Genomic DNA, 27,353 nt, shown 5'->3' with positions numbered 1-27,353 from the left:
GTTATGTTATGAGTAGTTCAAATATATATTAAAGAAAAAAGGCGACTGGATATGAAATTGCCATGTTATTATTGAATTAATATTATTGAAAACAAGCACTGCCGACGATTACAATGGCAATGGCAATACATGCATATACTATTACACATGAGTATATAACATGATCCTGGCAGTGATATTCCTCACGAAAAACTATCCGCACACGAGAGTAACTTGCTGAGCTAACAGCCACGCGAGGTCTTTAGCTCAGCTAATAATAGCTCACGTGTGCAGCGGGCTTTAAACCCGAATATTTTATTGAATTCTCTGTTTTTTTTGTATTTAGTTCTTTTGTATACTATAGTTTAAAATTGTGAAATTTCAGGTCAAGTTTGGACATAAAAAGACTTACATAATTAGAAAACTACATATATGAGACAGTAACATCGATATCCTAATAATTTCGATGCTTATTTTGGTCTACAGGGTGTCCCAAAAAAAAAGCAACCACTTAAATATGCAGAACATTAATACAGCTCTAAAGCGCAATAGATAAGCACCTCTGGGAATTGAAATCTTCTCTTAATCCTTCATTTACAATGCTAAAAGTCATTTTAGCTGAACTATGGTGCAAACCCGAACAATATTAATATTCTTGCATATTTAAGTGGTTGCGTTTTTTTGGGGACACCCTGTATATCAGTGCAGACAGCGCTATCTCCCCGAGTATTTACGAATGGCTTAGCATCTTGTCCATTTGCCCCATCGGCCTTTGGTGTTATGCGAACGAGTAATGAAATTAAAATGAAACATTAGATATTTTTCTTAACCACTGATCTATAAATATCACTGATATGAGTCATGTTAAGGGACTGCGGAGGAGTCAGCCACTTTTGCCGATCAATAAAGGAATTTTATAATACTTATCAAGGAATTCTAGGCATTGGCCATATCAGTGTGGTTATACCAACCAGGAAGCGAAACAACTAACAAGCATCAATTAGTCGGAGCCAGCTTGATCAGTTCTAGTCAAAGCAAAAATGGTTGTCTTGGCGGTATGCTATTATAAAATTTTGTATCTTTGTATTGACACATAAATGAAAGGGCATATTTGTGTAATATTAGCCTCAAAGGTATTGGTTGAAATAAGCTTATGCGCGGGCGAACATTGTCATTGCTAGTTCCACATTCGAGGTCAATGTCTGTCCGACTACGTATTTTAAGACTAGTAACAAAATCCTCGTCCAAATATTGATCAAGGTGAACAGCCAGTCGAAGGATGTCAAGTATATAATCGTTTTAGACATGATCTTTACTCCGCATTTTCTCAGAGTATCATCCATATCAGACCGGTAGTCTCATAAGCTGAATGCATGGAACATTTAAATAAACATACCTTTGCAATGGCATGCATGGATAACTTCAGGTTTAGTATATACAAAGGAATACGGTTAAATATATAATACAAAAGTGATAAGCTGCCGTGTGACAGAAATTATTTCTTATCATTATGCAGGTTTAGCGTTCACGATGGCTCGATTTGGTTTTTTAGTTCTGTTTGGCCTTACATGTGTGCTGCTTTCAAGTCAAGGTTTGGGATCTCAGTTTTCCGTTTTTCTGCGCACATCAAATATATATTTGAATTTCTACCACATATACTTGTACTCAACATCTCTCGCGAATGAGGGAAAATTTCTACCACCCAGTTTATAAGAAAGATCAGTGCCGTGAACAGAATCCATGCCAATTTTGCCTCGTAAGTTACTTGAAGATCCTGAAATCGGGGAGGGTTAATATTCATGTAATTTACAGTTAGGTTCTTTTGAAATTTATTGTTTTTACGGTCTATTAACATGAATATATAAATGTTTGCCCCCATTTTGTTTTTTTGTGATGTTTAGGAGCTGTGTTTCCACCATCTAATGGAAGCGACTTGGTTTTCCTACCCGGGTCTACTGCGAGAATAAACTGGACATTTGATGATGATATATCAACTGTTCGTTTTCGAGATTGGAGTTTCACAAGCACTGATGGTTCCTTTAAGGGGCTAGCGCTTGCTAGTATTAGTCGTGATGGTGGCATTATTATTGAGACCGCCCTTCTTGAGGTTGCAGTAGAAAAACCAGCAACATTAGTTTTGAAGAACGTTAATAACAGTTATGATGGAAAATACAAGTTTCTACTTTTTGCGACTTCATCCCTCGCTTCTGAAGTTGTCGTTATTATTGTAGGCAAGTTCCTCTTTTTCATGTAAACTTTAAAGCTTCCCAAACTTTTCGAAGATTCAAGGTTTCTGTAGAATTCTTCACGAAATAGGGAAACATATCGTTGCTGATGCCATGCAGAATGGCCATGCCGTTCTTGGCCAGCATGAGAGCTTTTTATGACCGCAGAAGAACTTACAATTAAGTGTGTCAAACGGCTGTGAATGTGAAAGAGATGAACAGCAGGCTACGTGGACATAAAACACCATGCATGTAGTTGTATAAACATATCAAATAAGTGCATAATATCGCGCTCCTAAGTCGCATGTAAAATTCTCACTTAAATTAGATGTGCATGGCCATTTAATATAAAGCTGAAATGGGTGCTCACTTTTGGTCATTATTGTAAGTCGATACGATTTCTCATCATACATTTCAGTGACTCCAAATATCACATTCAGTTGTTCTAATCCAAGCACAGTAAACGAAGGTGCTAACTTCACATGTTTATGTAAAGCAGAACATGGAGGGCCGACTGATGATGTTACTTGGTATGATAAAAATGACGTCAAGATTGGTGAGACAGGAAAAGGAGAAAAATTATTGACTTTAATCAATGTTAATGCAACACACAGCGGAATTTACACGTGCAAGGCCCAAAGGCAAAGCCACATAAATGCAACGGATGAAAAATCAATTGAAGTAAAAGTAAGACTTAATTGTAAGTATATATGCAGTACGATTGTTCGTCAAGTGGGTGTAGCATATATTTATGCTTGGGTTTTTTTTCTGTTTCGAACAGGTCGTCATATATGAAAACATTTAGTAAAATCAAATCCTACATCAAATCCTAACCCCTTATTATCGAATTCAATTGGAAAAATGTAAATGAACGGAATCATTTTTATACACGGCAATAATTAAGTAATAACCCTATTGAGTGCATGTTCATGCATGTTTCGAAATACGTAGCCAAAGTAAAGTGTACCGGCCTGATTCAAAAAAGGATAAATTTAATTTTGAAGTATACCACGTTTAATTATACGTGCAAAATTCACTGGGATATCACCAAATACTGTAGAATTTAATACAAAATTTGACAAATACGAAAATGTGGTAAAAATTAGCCTATTAAATTGTTTTGATAAATGTTAGCATCTAAATTGTCCCACATTTTACTATGTAGCCTATGATTAAACATGTATAATGGGTGGTTTCCCTCATCTATTTTTTATTTTATTATCATTCGAAGAGCTTAAAAAAGTTAGAAACAAAGCAGTTAAATGAAAAATGAGTTCATGCAATAATTTTCGAAAATTTTGAAGTCTGACACAAATGCGTAATAAAATTGATTTACCGATATCTCCGCGGTTATACTAATTATGTTTAAAAATTAAATTAAAACTTCGTGTTATAAGCAGAAATTTAAGTTAAAATTTATGTCGGGATTCAGCGATGTTCATGTACTAGGGTATTTTTCTTTTTTCTCTATAATAAGTCAAACGGCTGCACTTTTTTGCACCACCTTGCGCGGTGGCTTAATATAATTATATAAAGTAATTCTGATATAGAAGACAATTTCATTGGCATGCATGCATTGTGGGTCCATGGCCTTCTTGTGACACTGTATCATGGGTTTCTGAATTTCCTGTTCTTTTTATAATTGTGAATTGTTTATAAATTTCTTGAAGAATTGAAAGGAATTGAGCATTTGGATTACGTGTAAATAGATTGATATAAAATTTTGTGCATCATTAACCAAAGGATTGTGTTTCTTCGAAGATAAACCTCGGGATACAAACATCACATTCACACCAAAAGAAGCTGCGGTCGGTCGATCAGTCACCATTACGTGTGAATCAGATGGTCTTCCTGAACCCAGTTATGCCATATTCCATAATGGTTCCCATATCGATAACAGAAGGACGCATGTTATAGAAAATGTCAGCTACACTCACAAAGGAACATATAAATGTGTTGCAACAAATAAACTTGGAAGCGATTCAGCCTTTGCCAATTTAACTGTTGTTGGTAAGGTTAATTATTAAAAGACAGATTTTCAATTTTTCTCTGGAGGTAGTTAAATGAAATTGCTTCAAACTCATGTTTCATTTTTGGGACGTTTATATTCATACTTATATGTAATATATATCGTAATATCCGGGGAAAGTTGAGGTATAAGGGCTGTACAGTGTGTGTGAGCCAGTGTTCCTATTCTATGCGCCAGTATTTTACGCCTATAACTATTATTCTTTTATATATTCTTTTTAATAATGCTGACGTACATGAAGGAGCACAACTAACAACGCAGCAAATGAAATCATCATACAGTAAACCAATAGCATCGAGCACAAGTATGGAGACGATCAGAATTGTGGTTTCGACTACCTGTTCACTTACCTGTAAGCCACCTACAACTACCTCTGCATCTCCGACAAGAAATAAAAGAGGTACTGCCTCAATATTTATAGACCTCATTGATGGGTTGACGTGTAATCCGGCCTGGTAATTAATTGACGAGTCCCGTAATCTGTAGGTATCAATTTGTAATGCAGGAAACGAGTAAAATGCTTAGCTGGATAACACGCCAATTAACCGATCCAATGAAGATTTCAAGATTTGAGACGTCTGCCATTCTTTGGTTGATAATAAATTGATTTGAAAGTAATATATAGAATAATTATTTTAAATAATTGTATAAAAATTATTTTGCCTGAATAACAAATACGCTGCAGAAAAGGAATTGTCCTTTTTAAATGTTATTAATTACGTTATTGTAATCAATTTATAAGTCCGTTTCTTCATATTCTCAGGAAACAATTCAGAAAAATGTAGTAGTGGAACTGAATGGTATATCGTTGTTGTAACTTTGGTGTCTGGGATCCTCGTCGGAATAATTCTTTCCTACGTTGTCTTTCGTGTTCGTCGCAGAAGAGGAAAACCTCAGCAATCAAAAACTAAATCTCCAACAGCTCAAGTTGATTCAACTTATCAAGAGCTGGATCTTAAGAAAATGAACCGAGAAGATAATTATCAATCATTGAAAGGGAATGCTGCAAGAAATGACGCTGCGAGTAACGATGAGTCAAATTATGCAGAGTTGAACAAAACCAGAGATGTTGAAAACAACTATCAATCTTTAACTTGAAGTCGACTTGTTGATGTCGGATTTTTTGTGCCCTTTGCGAGGGACCGGGATCCAAAGCACAGCGTCAGTAATACTTTAATTATTCTTCAAGCCATATGGGCCTAAACATGCACATGCACATCCCAATGCTTATTCTCGACAGTCTTATACTATCTTTCAATGTAAAGGCTATATACCACAATCTCTCTATTTAATTTGAATTTTACTATATAAATTAGCAATTGTTGCGTTCGTGTGACAGTAACTTGCAATTCGTCTCGTATATAGAAGACCAGAATTTTGAAAGTGGTCAGCAAAGAGCGTCAACCATCTTAAAATTGGGTGGAATAGAATCGCATCTTTGTCGGAGGCACCTAAAACGTCATATGAGTGTAGGCGAAGTGGGAAGAACCGTGCCAAATGTTTAATGCGATATGTATTATATTTCATTAAAGAGTAAAATTTTAATCGTAAAATTTTCGATAAACTAAAGGAAAGCAAATGTTAATACGTTGGTATGATTGTGTTCGAGCAGAAATTATTAAAAAGCTGCAAATGAACAGCAATGCGTAGCAATAGACCTTTTCAGCTTGTATGCAAATTAACCATTTCAAATCACATGGTCTGAAATGGTTAAGTTTTATTGGCTATTCCATGGTCACGACATCTGAAATGGATTAATTTGCATGCAAGCTGAAAAGGTTTATTGTGTTCTAGCAATTAATCCAGCAATTAATTGCATGCGTAGTCTTAATATTTCACTATTTTACTACCCAATCTTATATGATTTGCCGAACTCTTTATGATGTGGCCATTTATCAAAAAAGCTAAAATAGGTGTTCACTTTTAGTTAATATTGTAAGTCTACATGACTTCTCATTACATTTCAGTGACTCCAAATATCACATTCAGTTGTTCCAATCCAAGCACAGTAAACGAAGCCAATAATTTCACATGTTTATGTAAAGCAGAACGTGGAAGGCCGACTGCTGATGTTACCTGGTATGATAAGAATGACGTCAAGATTAGTGAGACAGGAAAAGGAGAACAATTATTGCGTCTAACATAAATATGTCAATGCAGAACACAGCGGAACTTACACATGCAAAGCTCAAAGCTGCATAAATGCAACGGATGAAAAATCAATCGAAGTAAAAGTAAGACCTTATGGTAAGAATATATCATGCAATACGATCTCGTTTTCTGCAGAAACCAAGTGGGTGTATATGCCTGGGTTTTTTTGGGACAGGTCGCATGTATCTGAAAATATTAAGTGAAGCAAATGCTCTCGAACTATACATTAAAAAATTCCTCAGTATATGGCTTTTGAATTGTAGCTTTTTAAATATAAACATCAACATTCAACTCAATTACATATATTGTCAAGTGTTTTGTACCCGTCAATTTTCACATTCATCGCTCACGCGTCCTGAACATCTTTGCAATTTGAACCCATCTTCTAGTGCTACTTAGGAATACTTAAACCTTTTGTTATGTAGTGTAACGTTATTCTGGTTCTGCATGAGGTTCAGCTACGGTACTTGACTAAATGTGCTGAGCCGTTCAAGCATCCGTATGATATCCTTATGATATCTCTTGCACGCAAAAAGCCCCAGAAACCACGAACCAAAATCTTATACAGTGAAGCATGCACTTAACATAAATTAACATAAACTTGTAATTAGCTCTCGCATCTACAGTTGTCCTGTATGTTTTCAAAGCTAATACTTTCGATACCCTTAATTTCAATCCCTTCTTACTATATTTACAAGCAAAAACCTTAAAATTTATTTTTTCAAAGCATTCTTCACTTCATGAAAGTTTTATTACAACATCAAAGGATACGAACAGTTACATCAGCCTTCGTAAGCACTAAATTACGTCACCAGGTTACATTACTTTATAGGATGACGTCATAATGGGAGCGATGTTTACAACTGATCTTATATATAAAACAAACATTCTTTCCAAACATTTACATATATAATGGATAACATTGAGAGAGGATCGCTCGAGAGTACTTGTGAGTTGTGAGTGTATCAAGACATCAGGTACACAGAAGATTTTACTTATCAACGATCAAAGAAGACATATATAAAACAATGCTAGGCTATAACCAGCAATGTAGATGGTACCCCTTTGTTGACTTTGCATTCCACTGATGAAGCCTTAATCAGCGAAACGTTTGGATGTATTATAATAAATTTTGCGTGAAGAAGTTCTTTTGTATTTGGATTCAAGATACGCCCTGTATATAAATGAAGCGGAAGTGATAGTGGAATTGTATTGCAGAGAACTACCGTAAGGAATTTCAAAAACTTCCTAAGGAATTCCGTCAACAGATTTTTTTGTTAAACCTATGCAATTATAATGCCATGTGCTGTCGACGAAATCAATGACAATGTATCAGGAAGTAGATTGACAAGGAAGACATGAAAGTAACACTTTCGTAGCTAATTGTTGGATCCAATTGTCAGCAATATTTGGTATGTAGCTAATAATATTGTGCATTAGCTTGCTTGGCGATTGTTCACCAACGTTGTTATCCAGGGCGCTTATATATAGGGCGGTGCAACGCGCTCATTGCGCGCCGATCGATGTGTGATGCGGAAGTATGGTAACGAGTCTGTTGTTTTTGCATAATGATGAGCATTTCTCGTTCTCTCATGATACGGGGGATTCATCTTCTACAAGTAATGCACACCAGGACAATGACACTGTCCGGGGCCATGCTGGGTGGGCAGTAAAGAGAGCTAGAGATGTTATCTTTAAGGGGCAAGATAAAGTGCCAGCGAAGGAAACTGTTAACGACGATTCGCCAGTGATTTTCAGCAGCAAAACAGCCGCACTAGCAGTTTTCTCACTATTGGGGGAAGATACGAAACAGGCTAATGGCAACTACAATTTTATTATTTATGAGCACGTCAATCCTTTTTTTATTTATCTGCACAAATTGACTGAACTTCTATTAAGTCCGGTGTCACGGTCTCAGAGCTCCCCCAGTCTCAACGCTCCCCTTGTACCTAATGCGCATGTGCATTGTAGGGGGATGACTGAGCACGTAGCAGTGCGGGCTCAGTTCTCCCCCAGTCTCAACAATCCCCCAGTATGGCTGGTTGCAGAATCGAAGCAAAAAACCGTCATATAAAACTTCATTCGCGTTAGTTTGATGCAAACTTATGTTTACGATCAACTGAACGTATACTAAAGGATATCTGTTGTGGATTTTGAATGGTCAATATACAGTATGTCGCGAATTTAGACTAAATCTCTAAATCATATGATAATGATAATATAAATATAAATAAATCATCAATGATGATAATAATTTATCAACAAAACACCGACTGACAGAGTGAGAGTATTTTTAAATGGCCACATTAATAAATTACATATTTTTTCTTTCTGCTTCTTACAGTCACTAGTATTTATTTATAAACTTCCATAATATTGATAAATTTAAAAAAGGGATTCTTTTATTTATTTATTTATAATTACTGTAATATCAGTCATTGTCAACCCCTTTAACTTTTTATATCTCTTTGGATTTTAGTATCTATCAGTCTCAGTCATCCCCTTCGCACTATCAGTCTCAGTCATCCCCTTTGTACTACCAGTCTCAGTCATCCCCTTCATACTATCAGTCTGAGTCATCCCCTTCATACTATCAGTCTGAGTCATCCCCTTCATACTATCAGTCTGAATCATCCCCTTCATACTATCAGTCTGAGTCATCCCCTTCATACTATCAGTCTGAGTCATCCCCTTCATACTATCAGTCTGAGTCATCCCCTTTGTACTACCAGTCTCAGTCATCCCCTTTGTACTACCAGTCTCAGTCATGAGGATAATATTCTCAGGGAAAAGGAAAACATACTGAAATTTTGTCTTGATGAAATGTCAACAAATAAGGAATTGAGAGGTAGATGGAATGAAATAACACCGAATTCAGACATGGTAGCATCTGTTGTGGTTTTGCAAAGAATTGTCCTGTTGTTATCCATAGAATTAAATATCGATTGATTACCTAAGAACGATAGTCAAATTATTAACCATTATATACCTAATAATATTAAACTTTGTCAGTGATGATTCCCGGATCTAACTGTTTCCTTTTATGTGTCTAAAAATATAACATTCTCTGCAATAGTTCCGAGTCGTAGATTGTAGGCTTAGGATATAGAATTCGCACAAATATTTATTTGCATGTAGCTAATTTTTAAGGCATTTGGGTTTTCACTTTTGTATTAATGTGAGATTGACTGTCTTCGCAGACTTCACATATTCAACGGCAATGCTGCCCCTTATATTTTGGTTGATGATATTACGAACGCGTAATTTATAAAAGTGAAATCTAATCTTGAGAATCATGCGGTCGAAGTGTCAATGGTGTCCATATTAGAAACCCAGCTTCGACGTAAATTATTATGTTGAGAGGTTGAAATTTTTGCAACTCAGACTGGGAAAATTCGAAGTGGGCTTGGGACCCCCGCGCTATATCTCTTAAGGTGCCGAAGAAGAGGGTTCAATGGTTACCGCGCTTCAATGCTGAATGTAGAATTATGGTGAAAAAACATTGCACTTTTTGTATCCACGAAAGAAAGGCAGCCTCGAAATAGTTGAAAAGAATGCAGCGTATAAACAACCTAAGATGATTTCCAATTTAATGCTTCATATACAGTAATATGTTGCGTGAGTTCAAATTTTTCTTTCAGATTGAATATCGTCAAAAAAATGTCTGGCTTTGGTGTTATTATTTTAGTAGGTCTCAGTTGTATCTTGTTTTCGTGTACTGGTAAGTGTGAGTGATATGTCTGCTTTAAAGTTCTCCTTGTAATGTATATTTGCGAGCAATTTAAAATTATTGAAGACAAGTCAAAGTGTAGCAATTCTCAGGAACCCTAACATGCAGTTAAATGTATAAAGATTCTCCAGAACTCGTATGTTATGACGTGAATGTGTTGTGCAACTGGCGGTTTTCATTGTCACTGATTCCCATAATCAGATTTGGCTTGAATTACCGCCATATTATTTGTCGAAAGCCCTACCCTACCTACAAAATATATTAAAAAAACGCGAGAACTTCCAATCTATATATAGTTATCTCTTTTCCCTGCACGCTTGTATACTGCGTCCAAATAATACTAGCCTGCGTGCAGACGTATATAAAAGGTTAACTTCTTCCCCATGCATGCATGAAGGGTGAAAAATACATTTCTGCAAGCGCTCACAACTCGATTTATGATACACATAAACCCTCTAATTTCCAAATAAACGACTTTAAAAATGATAATTTTTTGTTTAGGAAAGATATATCCACCATCTGGTAGGACCAGGTTCGTATTTTCTAAGGGATCAACTGCGAGATTACAGTGGACATATGCTGATGCGACTGATATTGTTTCTCGGATTTGGAGTTTCAAAAGTAGCGACGGGTCAGCAGAAGAAAGAATTGCAACAATTATTTTTAATAATCCTCCTCAAATACAAAACGGCAGCTTACCTCGAGTGTCAGTAAAACCGCCAGCAACCCTGATTTTACACAACGTCACTGAGATATACGATGGAACATACAAATTTAATCTCGGAGCAACAGGCGGTGGCATTTCTGAAGTTGTGGTTTATATTGCAGGCAAGTTTCGATGAAAAAATTCTGTTATTGATCGTATAACACTAGCTAGGAAATGATGCATGGCATTATGCAGTTGTTTTTGCATTCTGTAATCGTACCAGCGGGGTAAAAAATGTTTACGTAAAGATTATACACGGGAAGTAATGGAGAAGGCATCCCATGGAAGGCTGCGTTAAGGTTGTTAGTGAGGTTCCCATTTGCGGACATGCACTTTGTGAGTCGCGTCATCATATGGCCAACAAAAAACTCATGCACAGTGTGAGAACTCTCATATAGATAAGAGATAAAGATAGAATAGATAAAGGCGCTAAAGCGCTACATCAGTAAAGTTTGTCCATTGTCAAGGTTAGAAAAGTAAATGTAACGTGGGACAGCTTGTTATCTACAGAATTTTATAACACTTTAATTGCTTGAAGAATGGCCCCCCGAAACTTCAGTATATAATTTATATTGCCCGATTCGATAAAAATGGATTAAACGGATGGATTAAAATGGATTATTCAGCATTAAACGCTGCTTTTGAAAAAGAGGGTTGTTTTTTCGCGAGAAAATCATGCATACCGCATACGCATACTAATTTTACGCGGTATTGATCCAGCTATGGAGCAACCAAGTCGTCGATTCGTGAACCGACAATCTCGGGCCTTAACGTGGACAAATCTTTTGTGCCTATCTCCAGAATAACAATATCTGGGGCACACCGAGAAACTACGACTAAATCAAATTTGCGGATCTTCTCCACTGTTCTACCCCCTATACCGTGTAGAGAAACTCTCGCTGTTCCCTTGAGTTTAAAGGTTGGGCACATGCGAATATCCCGTTTGTGTTTCAGATCGCACTGTAGGCGACGAACAAATGAGTGCCCCAGGACTAAAACTTTTGAGGGTACCATTGTGTATAGTCGCAGCTACTCTATATATATACTATATATATATATATATATATATATATATATATATATATATATATATATATATATATATATATATATATATATATATATATATATATAGGAAACAATTGTAACTACCACGGCCAGAAGTAAAACTAAAAGATTTTATTAAAAATATACTAAGCTTAAATTTTCGGCCACATGCCGCAGCCTTCTTCAGAAGAATTTCTGAAGAAGGCTGCGGCATGTGGCCGAAAATTTAAGCTTAGTATATTTTTAATAAAATCTTTTAGTTTTACTTCTGGCCGTGGTAGTTACAATTGTTTCCTATATGTCTTTGCTACCGAGCAGTGTGGGAATACTTGTTGGTTATATATATATATATATATATATATATATATATTATATATAATATATATATATAATATATTATATATATATATATATATATATATATATATATATATATATATAATTCTATAGAAAACAAATAGAAGAACACTTCTGTAAATACCTTTCAACTTTAAACGAGCTCTGTCTTCTGGATGTCACGCTTAAACTGACAGTTTGTGGTTTGCATGGGTATTCGGTCTTGTTAGTTTTAAAATTGCTGCTGCCCATTGACCACGTAGCTTTCCCATATTGCATGCACTCCATCACCTGTCGGTCTTTTAGATAGGGCGCCAAGCCCATCATATAAGAGTTTTAATTAATTAGTTTTAATGCTATCTATAGCTTACAATATGGAGATTTATGATTTGCAGTTGTCTGCATGCATGTGGTGTATTTCATAGTAACCAGGACTCTTGCAGTAATAAAATTGAGTGGTCGCTGAAGGGACTACCCTGGAAAAGGTTTAATTAATGTATTCATGGAAAAAAAGCTATATGTATACAAGAAATCATCCTTTTCAATTTTGATGAACATGAAAACTCGCAGTATAGATAAACATCGTTTTATTTTTTTTTAGCAAAACCAAATGTTACAGTAAATTGTTCCAGTCCACTCATCGTTAAGGAAGGTGATGATGTCGTATGTGAATGTAAATGTGAAGGTGGCAATCCTCCAGCAGAGTGTACTTGGTATAAAAATGGCACCCAGATTAGTGAAATAGGTAAAGATGTAAACACATTAATCTTTCGTAATTTTAACGGGCGAGATAGTGGAAGATACACTTGTGTCGGCCAAAGTCACGTTAAAGCACGGGATGAAGAGTCCATCAGAATAACAGACATTTGTAAGTATATCATTGTCATTTTTTTTATTCAGTTGACATATAGACTGTTCTCAAGTACATTTGTAAAATTTTGAATTCGAAATTAGATATGACTACTGAAATACATATATAGCTATATATATAGCTGCAAAAACTCTTAAAAATAGTACATATATTTACAATTTACTGCTTTTAAATATAATGTAATAATTGCCACACCGATAAACAAATGAAAAGCAGCTATTTGCTTGTTCGCTAGTAAGTAACATGCAGTAAAAAACTTCAGTTTGCTGACTCTGTTCATTCTTTCAGTTAAACCTGTGAATACAGTCATCAGGTTTTCTCAAAAATCAGTTGAAATTGGTAAATCAGTAACCATAACGTGTGCGTCAGAAGGGTTTCCTGAACCACGTTTTACCATATTTCATAATGATACCAAAGTTGTCAGTAACGACAGGACATATACCATATGTAAGGTGAAGTGGGATGATGCTGGAACGTACAAATGTTTTGCAAAAAATGAATTGGGAAATGATGCTGCCTTTGCTATTTTTGCTGTTGAAGGTGAGGATTATATAGCCTATGCATTCGTTTGTTTTATGTCGACGCATCAGTTAACTTTTCTCCTTCAGATTCTGTATCACCGAAAATAATCTTGGTTAAAAAAACCTTTGGGTATCCAATGTATATTAGATACACTACATCTGATATAGACATATTATTCCTGTTAGGACCAGCTTATGCGACTTAAGTAATGTAGTAAGCAAGTCTCTAGATTAAGATCTGTTGTATCAAGCCGCCTTGCCATTTTCATGACGATTTAGTAAAAATCTCAAATAATTCCAGAAATGCAAGAGCAAGTTGCAACGATGTTGCCAACACGGTCATTGGCGAACACGAATATAACCCCGACGTCTATTAATCTTTCAACAAGTAGATCAGGTAACCAAACGTATCTGTAAAAGTAGTAGTAATATTTTGATAAAAGAATATCGAGTATAGGTGTTATAAGAAGAATATATTAACCGTTAAGCATGATATGAAGAATAGAATGCATGTATGAATGTTGATTTCACAACATTTCATTGGCTAATAGATTTGAGTGAAATCGTCATGTCCAGTTGATATAATTCGGAAAAATGTAAAACGATTGGTTTAGGTTTAAGTCTGTGTTATGATTTTCGATTTTTCAGAAGATGTTAAATCCGGTACAACTGAATGGTATATAATTGTCATAACCTTGGTGTCTGGTATTGTTATTGGAATTCTTCTTTCCAACATTGTTTCATATTCGCGTCGTAAGTTGTTTACGCAGCCTGAACGAACCCCAGAGGTGCAAAAAACGACAGAAGATTCAACTTATCAGGAGCTAGATCTTAAGAAAATGAACAAAGAAGACAATTATCAATCATTGAGTGGGAATGCTGGAAGAAATGATGGTGTAAATAACGATGAGTCAAATTATACCGAGTTGAACAAAGTCAGGGATATCGAGAGCAATTATCAGTCTTTAACCTAAAATCGTAAAGCTGGAATACAGGATACAAATGGGACTGAAGACTATGCAGAAGATATAGTTAATGATGCTAGAAGATGTTAGAAACGGATTGTTGCCTTACTTCATAATTACAGAGAGGACCTCTGGTTTTTATAAAAAGAAGTCGAATATCCTCCCTTAATAAAATAACCCTGGAATACTCCCTGGTTTAGGCCAGATAATGTACACATTCAGTAACTCTGTTCCATTGGCTCCATGAGTTCCGCGTGAAAAAAATCCCTAAGTCCGGATCGAAATTTCATGCATGTAAGGCCAGTTTCCAGTACGCCGTATTTTATATATGTTCCAAAACATTAAAAACAACCTGCATGAGACATTCCAGCTCATCTTTATAATGTGTTCGACACATGTGAAATACGTACGGCGTATGAAACGTGCCTAAAGCAGAAGGTGGACTCCCAATAAAAAAAACAGATTAAATTTACACGACATAATTGTAATTATGATAATTGTCATAATTTACATTCAAGTGATCTGGAAACTGGAACATGGATTCTAATATTCATTTTTAGCAGGCCTATATCCAGTAAGAGAGTACTGAAGCTTTTCTTACCTCGCAATCGATCGATTTTAGTGTTATAATAACTCTCGCCATTAATAATTATGGTCAAGCAGGTCAAATAGAAACTGCATGGCTGGACTCAGGTAGAGTGAAAACTTACCGAAAACTGACTCGACTTTATTTACAGACTCTCATTTAGCAATCCTGAAAGATCAGAACTGTGTCAATGTAAACCACTCTATATTACGTAATATGCCCTATAAATTTCTATCAAGGAATTTCAAAAAATCATCAAGGAATTCTTGGCTGCGGTTTTGCCCTGTAAATACTCAGTCAAAGTTGCCAACCAGGAAGTGAATCACGAATGAAACTAGTCGGAGCCTAACTTGATCAGTTCTAGGCAAAGGAAATATAGTTAAAGAAGCGGTATGTTATTTTGAAATTATCGTGTATTTCAGGACTGCATGACATTTGAAGTTCACTTCAAATGTATTGGTTAATTAAAACAAGCTTATAAGTTGATGATGGTTGACATTCACGTTACTTGTCATAACTAACATCCAAGTCATTGCATGCGCATGACCTCGTCTGACTTTATTGACTACGTCTACGATTATCTATTAAAAACATTGTCAATGTTTAACATATACATAACATGTAATTACAGCCCGTTGTAATTGACGATATGCACATTTTACCAGAATGCACTGCGGTCAGAAATCGTTTAAAAAAGCGAATTGAAGTTTTTTTAAGGACAGATATAAGAAAGGACGTTATTTTCTTCGTTGTGTTAAAGTTTCATATCATCAGGTGATTTCTTTCCCATGCTTTGTTAGTCATTTATGCTTGGTGCTCGCAATGCATTGTGGTAATATGTGCATGCAGCTATCTTTTTTCGTTATCGTCGTCAATTGGATTGAAGCTGTTCTGGTTATACCCAACCTGGCCAGCCATCAAGTTAATAGTAGTCTTTGTCATTTGTACGTGTGCATATATGTCATGTTAACGTTTAGTGTTGTACCTGATGGAAAGCAATTGAATAGGTCTATAACGTAATGTTGTGTGTAGTTATTTATATATATTAAGTTCTTTTTGTTCCAGCTTTCAAAATTAAAAGAATGTCTGCCTTTGGTGTTCTTATTTTATTTTGCCTCAGTTTCATGCTTTTTTCATGTAGTGGTAAGTCTTACTTGTCTTCTTGTACATAAAGCAAGGGCAACCTGCATGGCTACCACGTGGCATGATTAGTTAGCACCGTCTTGATGTGATTTCAGTACATTGTGATTTATCTTAATTACTTCTTGACACCATATGCCCTTCCATATCTCGCGGTCCGCGGACGCATCCGTATAGGATTTGGAATTTGAAATTAGGGTTTGCAATTAAAAGACAACTGAATTATAGCTACAGCGCATAAAATCAATAAAAACAAGTTTATTGTTTCGTTTTGTTTAGGCAGGGTAAATCCTCCACCTGAAGGAACCAGGTTGACATTTTTAAACGGATCAACAGCGACGATACAGTGGTCATATTATGGTGTATATGACATTTTAGCTCAAATTTGGAGTTTTACAAGTAGTGATGGGTCAGCAGAAGAAGGAATTGCAAGAATTATTTCGAATAATCCTCCTGAAATGATAAACAGCAGCTTACCTCGAGTGTCAGTAAAAAAGCCAGCAACCCTGATTTTACACAACGTCACAGAGAAATACAACGGAACATATAAATTTAACCTTTTAGCAACATTAGGCGGAGGCACTTCTGAAGTTGTGGTTTATATTGCAGGCAAGAAAATCATAATCTAATAGCTTTATGTGCAATTTGGAAATGATGCATGCTAACGTATTCAGTATGTTTTTGCATTCTATAATCGTACCAACGGGGTAGAAAATGTATACCTAGAGATTATACACGGGGAGTAATGGGGAAGGCATCCCATCGAAGGCTAGCTGCGTAAAGGTTGTTAGTGAAATTCCCATTTACGGACATGAATCGCGTCAACGAGACAATTATATACTAATAGAAAGGCCATTTATTTTAACGAAGCTTCATGTTATAGCTATGTGATAAATTTTGAACGAAATATTTAAGGTTATAACTTAAATATTTTAATGTTATAGCTTACAATGTTATAGCTTTGCAATGTATACACTGCCTGCATGTATCATGTATGGGGTGTTTTTCATAGTAGATAGGACTCGTATAAAATTTTGTGATGGCTGAAGGGACTGCCTTGAAAAAGTTTTAATTCATATTAATGACAAAAAATATAATTTTTTATGCATACAGGCCGGAAATCATCTTGTTCAATTTTTATGTAGATGACTCGCAGTCTAGATAAACATCGTTTTATTTATTTTTAGCAAAACCAAATGTTACAGTAAATTGTTCCAGTCCGCTCATCGTTAAGGAAGGTGATGATGTCGTATGTGAATGTAAATGTGAAGGTGGCAATCCTCCAGCAGAGTGTACTTGGTATAAAAATGGCACCCAGATTAGTGAAAAAGGTGTAAAAGTTAAAACACTATTCCTTCGTAATTTTAACGGGCAGGATAGTGGAAGATACACTTGTGTCGGCCAAAGTCACGTTAAAGCACGGGATGAAGAGTCCATCAGAATAACAGACATTTGTAAGTATATCATTGTTCGGCATTTTTTTTTATTCAGTTGACATATGGACAACATCTCGAGTATAGTACTATATAGCTGCAAAAATTCTTAAAAATAGTGCATATATTTACAATTTACTACTTTTAAATATAATGTAATAATTGCTACACCGATAAACAAATTAAAAGCAGCTATTTTCTTGTTCGCTAAAGTTTTCGCCATTAAGTAACATGCAGTAAAAAACTTCAATTTGCTGAATCTGTTCATTCTTTCAGTTAAACCTGTGAATACAGCCATCAGGTTTTCTCAAAAATCAGTTGAAATTGGTAAATCAGTAACCATAACGTGTGCGTCAGAAAGGTTTCCTGAACCACGTTTTACCATATTTCACAATGATACCAAAGTTGTCAGTAACGAGAGGACATATACCATATGTCAGGTGAAGTGGGATGATGCTGGAACGTACAAATGTTTTGCAAAAAATGAATTGGGAAATGATGCTGCCTTAGCCATTTTTGCTGTTGAAGGTGAGGATTATATAGCCTATGCATTCGTTTATTTTATGTCGACGCATCAGTTAACTTTTCTTTTTCAGTTTCTGTATCACCGAAAATAATCTTGGTTAAAAAAACCTTTGGGATCCAATGTTTATTAGATACACTACATCTGATATAGACATATTATTCCTGTTAGGACCAGCTTATACGACTTAAGTAATGTAGTAAGCAAGTCTCTATAGATTAAGATCTGTTGTATCAAGCCGCCTTGTCATTTTCATGACGATTTAGTAAAATCTCATATAATTGCAGAAATGCAAGAGCAAGTTGCAACGATGTTGCCAACACGGTCATCGGCGAACACGAATATAACCCCGACGTCTATTAATCTTACAACAAGTAGATCAGGTAACCAAACGTACCTTTAAAAGTAGTAGTAATATTTTGATGAAAGAATATCGAGTATATAGGTGTTATGAGAAAGAATATTAAAACCGTTAAGCATGATATGAAGAATAGAATGCATGTATGAATGTTGATTTCACCACATTTCATTGGCTAATAGAATTGAGTGAAATCGTCATGTTCAGTTGATATAATTCGGAAAAATGTAAAACGATTTGTTTAGGTTTAAGTCAGTGTTATGATTTTCGATTTTTCAGAAGATGTTAAATCCGGTACAACTGAATGGTATATAATTGTCATAACCTTGGTGTCTGGTATTGTTATTGGAATTCTTCTTTCCAACATTGTTTCATATTCGCGTCGTAAGTTATTTACGCAGCCTGAACGAACCCCAGAGGTGCAAAAAACGACAGCAGATTCAACTTATCAGGAGCTAGATCTTAAGAAAATGAACAAAGAAGACAATTATCAATCATTGAGTGGGAATGCTGCAAGAAATGACGGTGTAAATAACGATGAGTCAAATTATACCGAGTTGAACAAAGTCAGAAATATCGAGAGCAATTATCAGTCTTTAACCTAAAATCATGAAGCTGGAATACAGGATACAAGTGGGATTGAAGACTATGCCGAAGATATAGTTAATGATGCTAGAAAATGTTAAAAACGGATTGTTGCCTTACTTTATAATTACAGAGAGGACCTCTGGTTTTTATAAAAAGAAGTCGAACATCCTCCTTTAATAAAATAACCCTGGAATACTCCCTGGTTAATTTAGGCTAAATAATATACACATTGAGCAACTCTGTTCCATTGGCTTCATGAGTTCCACGTGAAAAAAATCCATAAGTCCGGATCGAAATGTCATGCATGTAAGGCCAGTTTCATACGCCGTATTTTATTTATGTTTCGAAACATTAAAAACAACATGAGGCATTCCAACTCATCTTTATAATGTGTTCGACACATGTGAAATACGGCGTATGAAACGTGCCTAAAGCAGAAGGTGGAATTCCAATAAAACATCGGATTAAATTTACACGACATATTGTAAGTATAATTTACATTCAAGTGATCTGGAAACTGAAACATGGATTTTAATATTTATTTTTATAGCAGGCCTATATCCAGTAAGAGGGTACTGAAGCTTCTCTTACCTCACGATCGACCGAGTTTAGTGTAATAATTACTCTCAAATAGAAACTGGCTGGACTCAGGTAGAGTGAAAACTTACCGAAAACGGACCCGACTTTATTTATACGGACTCTCATTTAGCAATCCTAAAAGATCAGAACTGTGTCCAATGTGCCCTATAAATTTCTATGAAGGAATTTCATAAAATCATCAAAGAATTTTCGACTGCGGTTTTGCCCTGTAAATACTCAGTCAAGGTTGCCAACCAGGAAGTGAATCACGAATGAAACTAGTCGGAGCCTAACTTGATCAGTTCTAGGCCAAGGAAATAGTTAAATAAGCGGTATGTTATTTTGAAATTATCGTGTATTTTAGGACTGCATGACATTTGAAGTTCACTTTAAATATATTGGTTAATTAAAACAAGCTTATGATGGTTGACATTCACGTTACTTGTCATAAATAACATCCAAGTCATTACATGCGCATGACCTCGTCTGACTTCATAAATTTCATAAAAATTTTAGGACACATTCCCACAACGCTGGCATCACCAACAATAAAAACACAACCAACGGTATTCACAGGGAAGAAGCTTACCACGCCGACAACAAGTGATGGATCAAGTAAAAATATATAGAAATATTGTGTATGGTGGGTTTGTATATCTTTGTGTGTTTATAAATACACTGTAAAATGTAAATCTCGCTATATATAGTGTTGTGCCAACACCAAAAAGGTGTAGGATAACACCAATTCCAGTGTTGTAGGATAACACCAATTCCAGCGCTGAATCAAATACCATTTGGCATTTGAGTGTAGCAATACACTTGAAAAGTGTAGCTCTACACCATGCAGCTTCCTGTAACACCTCTTAGTGTAAGAAGAAAAAAACGTAACCCTACTTACACTAAATTATTAACGCTTAAAAAAACGGCGAACCGTATGTAATCCCAGGTTAAAATGGCCCGGTTACAGACCGACTATACACTACAATGGCACTCACTTAAGTCAGTCGAGTGGCCTGAACAAATAAATGGGAAGCGCTTAATTCTCATGCATTTTGGGGGGCACGTTTAATTGTATTGTTCTTCTTAATTTATGAATTTATACGCTAAACATTTTAGCGAACTAAAATTCTCATTCCTTTAAGATAACTCGAATAAAAGGTAGAGTAAAAGGCAAGCAAAGTAGTGACTGTTTTTTCAAAAGATCGTAGAAGTTTTATATTTATAGCCTACCAAACTTTTATTACTGCAACTGTTTTATTTGTTCTAGGTTCAACTCCAAGGCAGACAATTTACAACTAAATATAAGCAATTTCATCGTTCTAGCGTTAGAACCTGCATGGTTGGTTATCGTGTTTATATAAAAGTTGTCTAATTTCCATCGTTAAATGTGTCTGGTGTTCGTAACTCTTTTCTACTGAGAATAACTTGCTTAGTAATATAGGAAATATGATAAAAGTTAATTGTTATCCAAAGTTAATTGACGAGAAAGAAATTCGATTAGTGGAGTAGTGGATCTGGCGATGCACCAGCTATAGTGACGAGGCAAAAAGCTCCACACGAAACACGACCCACCAAGACGAAAATAAGACTCGTGTCTTTCGACCCGAAGAATTTAGTTGAACTACTTACTATAAGGAATTTGAAATATTTCAAATATTTTAAAATTTGAAAGGAATTCACTAAATTGATTTTTTTTTAAGCTACTGGTTGAAGCTACGAAATGATGTCGATAAACACCGTCAATGTACCAGGAAGTGATCTGAACCTAAACAGAATTTTTATTATAGTGATACACAAGAAAGGTATCGCTGAAATCAATATTTTCTCAGCCTAATTTTTGGATCAAAGGTAAGCAATATACGCTATGTTGTCTATAATATTAAGTTGTAGCTTCCCATGCACGCATTCACCAATGCCATGGCCATATATGTATCAATCTATCTAATCTAAGAATGATAGTCAAGTATTAACCACCGTCAAATATTAATTGAACTTCGGTTTGGCCATAGTTTGGCGTTTTGTACTATTGGGAACATAGATATAGGAGTATTAGTCGCTAATAAACAAAGAAGATATTTCGAGGAGGACTGTCATGTATTAAATACTTTACATGCATGTATCAATGAATTTGGAGCATATAACATTCAATGTCAGCATATGAAAATAACATGATTCTAAAGCCTAAATATACAGGGTGTATCAAAAAAATTCAAATCGAAATTTTGCGTGTAATAATTCAAAATATATTTGACAAATTTGCTTGATTTTTACACCATTGTGAAGTTTATTTATTTCTCTTCCAAATGACACGTTGAAAACTGAAGGAGTACTGGTTCGCCAAAAAAAGTTCATAAAAATCACAATTTTCCGGCGATGGGAATTGGACGTTTGTTTTATTGAAAGTTAATTAGTTCCAAAGGGCTTCAAAATCTAATTATTACTGAAAACTGAAATGCAAATTTATCGCAAAAATTCTGCTTATTCAATGTTCAACGATAGCTTTGAAGAACACAATGCCTCAATTAAGCACGGAACAAGGAACATTTATTGATTAAATTTGCATTTTCTTTTGTCTGGAGGTCTCACTTCGAATTCCAATCGGCGGAAAAATTTGATTTCGAGCAACAATTTTTAAAAGACGATAACTCGGCCATTATAAGAACGGTATAATCGCAAACTAAGTAAGCTAATCTTTGTTGCCATATAAAAATTACACTCGTTTACTTTAGTATTTTATACACAGCAGCCTGTCAAAGTTGTATTCGAATTTTTTTTATACACGCTGTATATGTTCCACCCTGCAATTTATTGTCTATAAGGTGCCGATTACGAGAAAAGGGTTCGTTTACGTGTGGTTATACAAAAAGTCGATGCCTATGTTAAAGGCATGTGGCATTTTCGCTTTTTTCTTTCAGGCTGAAAATTCAAAATAATGTCTTGCTTTGGTGTTGTTATTTCATTTGGTATCAGTTTCTTGCTGTTTCCATGTAGTGGTAAGTCAAATATAGCTCTATCTACAAGTTCATCCATTTATTACTGTGAAACTCGCGAATGATGCAAGTACTTATAACTTAATACAATGCTAAATAATTTCGCGAAGAATTGAGCCCGCGGGTTTGTGTGCGTGCTCCATTGCGTGTTCTAAACAACCTGGGACCGCGTTAAATGATTAGAACGACCAACAATGATGAGTACGACTGTCTACGGAATTGATATTTGCGGCGCCACCGGAACCCAATGCCAGTGGCGTAGCCAGCATCGATAATTGGGGGGGGGGCATCATCATCGTTCAGGCTACGCCGCTGCCGGAACCATAGTATTAATAACATACAATTTGACTTTAATTTTAACTATACCTGCACTTTGTATTAAAACTAACCGATAATATTATTGAGAGTGCGTTCTTCCGTGAATCTGCAAACCTGCGTTTTGCTAGGGTGAAAAAATGCGCCCTTTTCTGAAACTCTGCCCCCGTTGCCTCTGTACCCACATGTGCGTAAACAATCCGAGTTGATCCTAAACACAAGAATACTCTCGTTCCGGAAACCGTTTAATTAAGAAAAGGTTTTTGTCCAGGAAAGATAAATCCACCATCAGACGGAACCAGGTTGACATTTTTGAACGGATCAACAGCGACGATACAGTGGTCATATGATGGTGCCACATCTGGCATTATAGATCGGACTTGGAGTTTTACAAATAGTGATGGTTCAGTAGAAGAACAAATTGCAAGAATTGTTTTAACTAATCCTCCCGAAATACTAAACAGCAGCTTACCTCGAGTATCAGTAAAAACGCCAGCAACCCTGATTTTACACAACGTCACGGAGAAATACAACGGAACATACAAATTTAACCTTGGAACATCAGTAGGCAGCGACAGTTCTGAGATTGCGGTTTATATTGCAGGCAAGTTTCGATTTAAAATAACGTATATTGCTGTTTGTAGTTCCTAACACCGCGATTTACCTGGATACGCGATGCAGTTATTTATAGCTAATAACCTCCACTGATTAGAACATATATTCGAAATATTTTCGCTTTTAACTAAATGAAATAAAGATATAATTATGTCCCATAAATTATGTCACTGTTTAGCTACACCATCTGTGTGGATCAATTGTTCCAGTGTGACCACAGTGAATACAAGCGATGACTTTCCATGTGTATGTAAAGGGGAGGGTGGCAACCCCCCTGCACAAGTTACTTGGTATAAAGAAAACAAGACTATGGACACTGGCGTTGAAGAAGCAACATTACGTCTTAGAGACGTTATTAAGGGCGACAGTGGAAACTACACGTGCGAAGCCAAAAGCCACGAGAAGGCAAAAAATGAAACAGAAATTTTCTTAAATGTTAATTGTAAGTGATGAATACGACTTCCGGGGTTGGCATGTTCGTAATCGTAGTATAGTTATACATGCAGTTACAGTCGTCGATTCAATTTCAATTAAAAATCCAAGGTGAGGGTTATTGATTGGTTATTGCCGTATATGTAAACAAGTGAATTGCTAAAAAATGTAGGCAAATTAATTGCTCAATACTTCTCGCAATGCTTCTATTGCTGCGACTGTAAATTCACTAAATTTCCTGTGAGATGAGTAAGTTTTCTTTTCTAAATCTTTTATGCTGTCTTAGCCAAATTTCCGAGATAACCTGTGTAAGTAAGCATTAGTCCGTCATCCCTTGCGCACTCAGAGTTCAAGTTAAAATTTTGAAAGGATATATAACCTTAAATGAACCTGCTGTATGCAGTCATACTTTTATATATTCATTATTTTTGTGGTGTAGCAAACCGCCTCTCTCGCGAGTACAACAACCCACATCTGGATGTGGCTATTTAGGTCGATTAATTTACACATTATGATGTATTCATTCATTATCTATATCCAAGTTTAAAATATTTTTTTTAATAGGAATTCCTACAGGTCAACAATATAAACCTTTTTAGTTCTTATGGTTTTTATATATTTAAAAATTCCCACTTGCTTGTTATCTCTTTGAAAGATAAAGATTATTCTGTATGTCAAAGGAATCGACTAACGACTCAAACGCGCATCTGATAATTCTAAAAAATTGAAGACAATTAATTTTTCTCATTTCACTGACACATTTCATTTGTTTGACAGATCCACCTGAAGGGATAAGTTTGGAATTTAGTTATTTTAAAACATCAGTTAACTTAACGTGCAATGCTGACGCTCTTCCTCTACCAACATACAAAATACTTCACAACGGAACTGTGGTTGCAACTGTCAAGACATTTACAATACATGAAATAACGAACAGTTTTGTTGGAAATTATACGTGCTGTGCAGAGAATTTTCTTGGACAAAGTTGTTTACCGACGCGTTTCGTAAAATTTGTGCTTCCTCTGAACATTTCAGAGGAAGAAGAAGGTAGAGATGAATTGCAAGAATTGTGATTTTTTGGTAAAATACAAAAATATTATCTATAGTTAAGAAACTCTGCCCCGTTAATTGTTTTTGTCCGCTTTATAAATCCTTACCTAAAAGCTATTTTAGCAAGGCAAGGACGCATCTGAGAATAACTCTTATAACTCATCTGGGAATAAATTATGTAGATTATGACTTCAGTGCAATAGGTATAGGGCGTATAGGAGGAACTAAAATAAATTTCATCAAAATTTTAGGACCAATATCCATAACGATGTCGTCAATGACCGTAACGGCTACACCAGCAACACAGTCATCAGAACAAAACCTAACTACCTTTACGAGGGAAGAAAAGGCAACGGTATTGAATACAAGAAATGAGTTTACTGCTACTGCGACGACACCTTCGACAACTGGTGGATCAGGTATATTTGTGCAAATATACAAATATATTGTGAAAGACTTGTACAATAAATAATATAATGAAGCGCAAAACTATATACACTGAAAATACCAAACTCCGAAGGGACTACATAATATAATTGTGTTAATTTGCCAATATCGTAAATAGACATGACGTCATAGAAGACAAATCACAATTATGCTGATATAAATATGCAAATATCGTGAATTTTTTGTAAAATTTAAAACTAGTATCCCCATATAGAAGAAACTGACATAAATTTTATCAAATTTTAGGACCAATTTCCATAGCGATGGCATCACTGACACTAACGGCTGCACCAGCAACACAGTCATTAAGACAAAACCTTATATTTATTACCTTTACGATGGAAGAAAATGCAACGGTGTTCATTACAAGAAATGAGCTTTTTGGTAGTCCTATCAGGCCTTCAACAACTGTTGGATCAGGTATTTATGCAAATGTGCAAATATATTGTGTAAGATACAACTTGTACGATAAATAATATAGCGACCCGCAAAAATGCCAAACTCTGAAGGGACTACATAACATAATTATTTTAACTTGCCAATATCGTAAATAGACATTACATCATAGAAGACGGACAAATCACAATTATACTAGCATAAATATGCAAATATCGTGATTTTTTATCTAGTAACTACTAGTATCTGGTAAAAAAACTGAGCTTATAATAGGTCTACATATAGGAGACTCTCACACAAATTTTATCAAATTTTAGGACCAATTCCCATAGCGATGGCTTCACTGACTCTACAAAAATCACCAGCAACAAAGCCACAAACCCCCCACACCAGCGAAGGAAAAACAGCAGTATTGAGCACAAGCAAGGAGCTTGGTCTTGTAAACATGTAAGATTTGTAAAGTTATATAGTGCTATATATTATTATTAATACAGGAACTGTGATTAAATTGGCCGTATTCATTTTAGGGAAAATTTCAGGAGAATGTAACTGTAAAACTGAATGGTATATCATTCTGGTAATATTAGCGTCTGGATTTATCGCTGGAATTATTTTTTGTTACATTGTCCTATATTCTCGTCGTAAATTCAAAAGTGGGAAAGCCAATTTAAACCCTGAACCTCCAAAATCTCAAGTTGATTCAACTTATCAAGAACTGGATCTTACAAAAATGAACAAAGAAGATAATTATCAATCATTGAAAGTGGATGCTGGTGAAATGACGGTGTGAATGACGATGAGTCAAATTATGCAGAGTTGAACAAAACAAGTGAAGTGGAAAACAACTATCAATCTTTAACTTAAAACTGGAACATTTGAGTTACAAAATATACGACCAGTGCGTGACTGGCATCACATTGTCTTACTGGCATCACAAATCTTTTATTATGCGAAGCTGTTAATTTTTTTATCATTATCATTGTGATGTTTCTGTTCAAATTTCAGTAATATTAAATTGCAGTTTGTAGGAACACCACGTGTATTTCTGATCTACAGAGCTTTGGATCCTTTATTGAATGAAGAAGAAAAATGGAGCAACTGGAAAGAAAAACACTTGTGGCGTGAAATGAGATGGGAAAAGAGTCAAATGACCTATTTCTTTAGCTTAACTTAATTCGCCCTGATAATTCATGATATCATAAAGGGCTCGTCCTATAATCTTATATTTTATATACATGCACTGGCGGTCAAAAAGAACTGCTCAAAGAACTGCTCAAAGAAATGCTCTCAAATGAATGTAACTGTCCCTCTAACAATATATACGAGTAAATATAGACTAGA

General features: G+C 35.5%; 6 protein-coding genes across 10 annotated transcripts in view; all 6 read left to right on the top strand.

The window, feature by feature from the left end:
• LOC114536595 overlaps positions 1–27,353 on the top strand; it is a 107,333-nt gene that overhangs the window by 26,906 nt on the left and 53,074 nt on the right. The window lies entirely within an intron of this gene.
• LOC114536593 (opioid-binding protein/cell adhesion molecule-like) lies at positions 685–7,286 on the top strand. Of its 5 annotated transcripts, XM_028557945.1 has the most exons (9): positions 685–1,034; positions 1,496–1,570; positions 1,881–2,210; positions 2,623–2,904; positions 3,966–4,214; positions 4,475–4,633; positions 4,997–5,394; positions 6,201–6,480; positions 7,217–7,286. In XM_028557945.1, the coding sequence occupies exons 2-7, from the start codon at positions 1,510–1,512 to the stop codon at positions 5,329–5,331; spliced, it is 1,416 nt and encodes a 471-aa protein (XP_028413746.1). In that variant the 5' UTR covers positions 685–1,034; positions 1,496–1,509; the 3' UTR covers positions 5,332–5,394; positions 6,201–6,480; positions 7,217–7,286. The 5 variants fall into 5 exon arrangements, with proteins under 5 accessions (XP_028413746.1, XP_028413749.1, XP_028413745.1 ...); XM_028557948.1 differs by lacking the exon at positions 7,217–7,286 and having other exon boundaries at positions 2,704–2,904; positions 6,201–6,722; XM_028557944.1 differs by lacking the exon at positions 7,217–7,286 and having other exon boundaries at positions 6,201–6,722.
• On the top strand, positions 7,925–13,801 carry LOC114536571 (vascular cell adhesion protein 1-like). Its single transcript, XM_028557915.1, has 4 exons — positions 7,925–8,003; positions 12,805–13,071; positions 13,363–13,614; positions 13,764–13,801. The coding sequence occupies exons 1-4, from the start codon at positions 7,925–7,927 to the stop codon at positions 13,799–13,801; spliced, it is 636 nt and encodes a 211-aa protein (XP_028413716.1).
• Positions 13,907–15,051, top strand: LOC114536598. Its single transcript, XM_028557955.1, has 2 exons — positions 13,907–13,992; positions 14,244–15,051. The coding sequence occupies exons 1-2, from the start codon at positions 13,920–13,922 to the stop codon at positions 14,567–14,569; spliced, it is 399 nt and encodes a 132-aa protein (XP_028413756.1). The 5' UTR covers positions 13,907–13,919; the 3' UTR covers positions 14,570–15,051.
• LOC114536570 (myelin-associated glycoprotein-like) lies at positions 16,692–19,269 on the top strand. Its single transcript, XM_028557914.1, has 5 exons — positions 16,692–16,695; positions 17,474–17,740; positions 17,996–18,247; positions 18,530–18,625; positions 18,880–19,269. The coding sequence occupies exons 1-5, from the start codon at positions 16,692–16,694 to the stop codon at positions 19,203–19,205; spliced, it is 945 nt and encodes a 314-aa protein (XP_028413715.1). The 3' UTR covers positions 19,206–19,269.
• Positions 25,427–26,463, top strand: LOC114536568. The gene is made up of 3 exons (XM_028557913.1): positions 25,427–25,588; positions 25,863–26,036; positions 26,330–26,463. Exons 1-3 carry the CDS (start codon positions 25,438–25,440, stop codon positions 26,461–26,463), a joined length of 459 nt encoding a protein of 152 aa, XP_028413714.1. The 5' UTR covers positions 25,427–25,437.

The sequence above is a fragment of the Dendronephthya gigantea genome, unplaced genomic scaffold, assembly GCF_004324835.1.
Source record: "Dendronephthya gigantea isolate DGI-Jeju-01 unplaced genomic scaffold, DenGig_1.0 000140F, whole genome shotgun sequence".
Classification (NCBI taxonomy): Eukaryota; Metazoa; Cnidaria; class Anthozoa; order Malacalcyonacea; family Nephtheidae; genus Dendronephthya; species Dendronephthya gigantea.
This window is presented reverse-complemented; position numbering and strand designations above follow the sequence as displayed.

Excerpts from the sequence above, each read along its gene's own strand:
- LOC114536593 (XM_028557945.1), top strand. The coding sequence starts at position 1,510 with ATGGCTCGATTTGGTTTTTTAGTTCTGTTTGGCCTTACATGTGTGCTG. Across the intron at positions 1,571-1,880 it reads TGTGCTGCTTTCAAGTCAAG|GAGCTGTGTTTCCACCATCT; the intron begins GTTTGGGATCTC and ends TGTGATGTTTAG. Across the intron at positions 4,634-4,996 it reads TCCGACAAGAAATAAAAGAG|GAAACAATTCAGAAAAATGT; the intron begins GTACTGCCTCAA and ends TCATATTCTCAG.
- LOC114536571 (XM_028557915.1), top strand. The coding sequence starts at position 7,925 with ATGGTAACGAGTCTGTTGTTTTTGCATAATGATGAGCATTTCTCGTTC. Across the intron at positions 8,004-12,804 it reads GGGGGATTCATCTTCTACAA|CAAAACCAAATGTTACAGTA; the intron begins GTAATGCACACC and ends ATTTTTTTTTAG. Across the intron at positions 13,615-13,763 it reads TGCTATTTTTGCTGTTGAAG|ACATATTATTCCTGTTAGGA; the intron begins GTGAGGATTATA and ends CATCTGATATAG.
- LOC114536598 (XM_028557955.1), top strand. The coding sequence starts at position 13,920 with ATGTTGCCAACACGGTCATTGGCGAACACGAATATAACCCCGACGTCT. Across the intron at positions 13,993-14,243 it reads TCTTTCAACAAGTAGATCAG|AAGATGTTAAATCCGGTACA; the intron begins GTAACCAAACGT and ends TCGATTTTTCAG.
- LOC114536570 (XM_028557914.1), top strand. Across the intron at positions 17,741-17,995 it reads CATCAGAATAACAGACATTT|TTAAACCTGTGAATACAGCC; the intron begins GTAAGTATATCA and ends TCATTCTTTCAG. Across the intron at positions 18,248-18,529 it reads AGCCATTTTTGCTGTTGAAG|AAATGCAAGAGCAAGTTGCA; the intron begins GTGAGGATTATA and ends ATATAATTGCAG.
- LOC114536568 (XM_028557913.1), top strand. The coding sequence starts at position 25,438 with ATGTCGTCAATGACCGTAACGGCTACACCAGCAACACAGTCATCAGAA. Across the intron at positions 25,589-25,862 it reads TTCGACAACTGGTGGATCAG|GACCAATTTCCATAGCGATG; the intron begins GTATATTTGTGC and ends ATCAAATTTTAG. Across the intron at positions 26,037-26,329 it reads TTCAACAACTGTTGGATCAG|GACCAATTCCCATAGCGATG; the intron begins GTATTTATGCAA and ends ATCAAATTTTAG.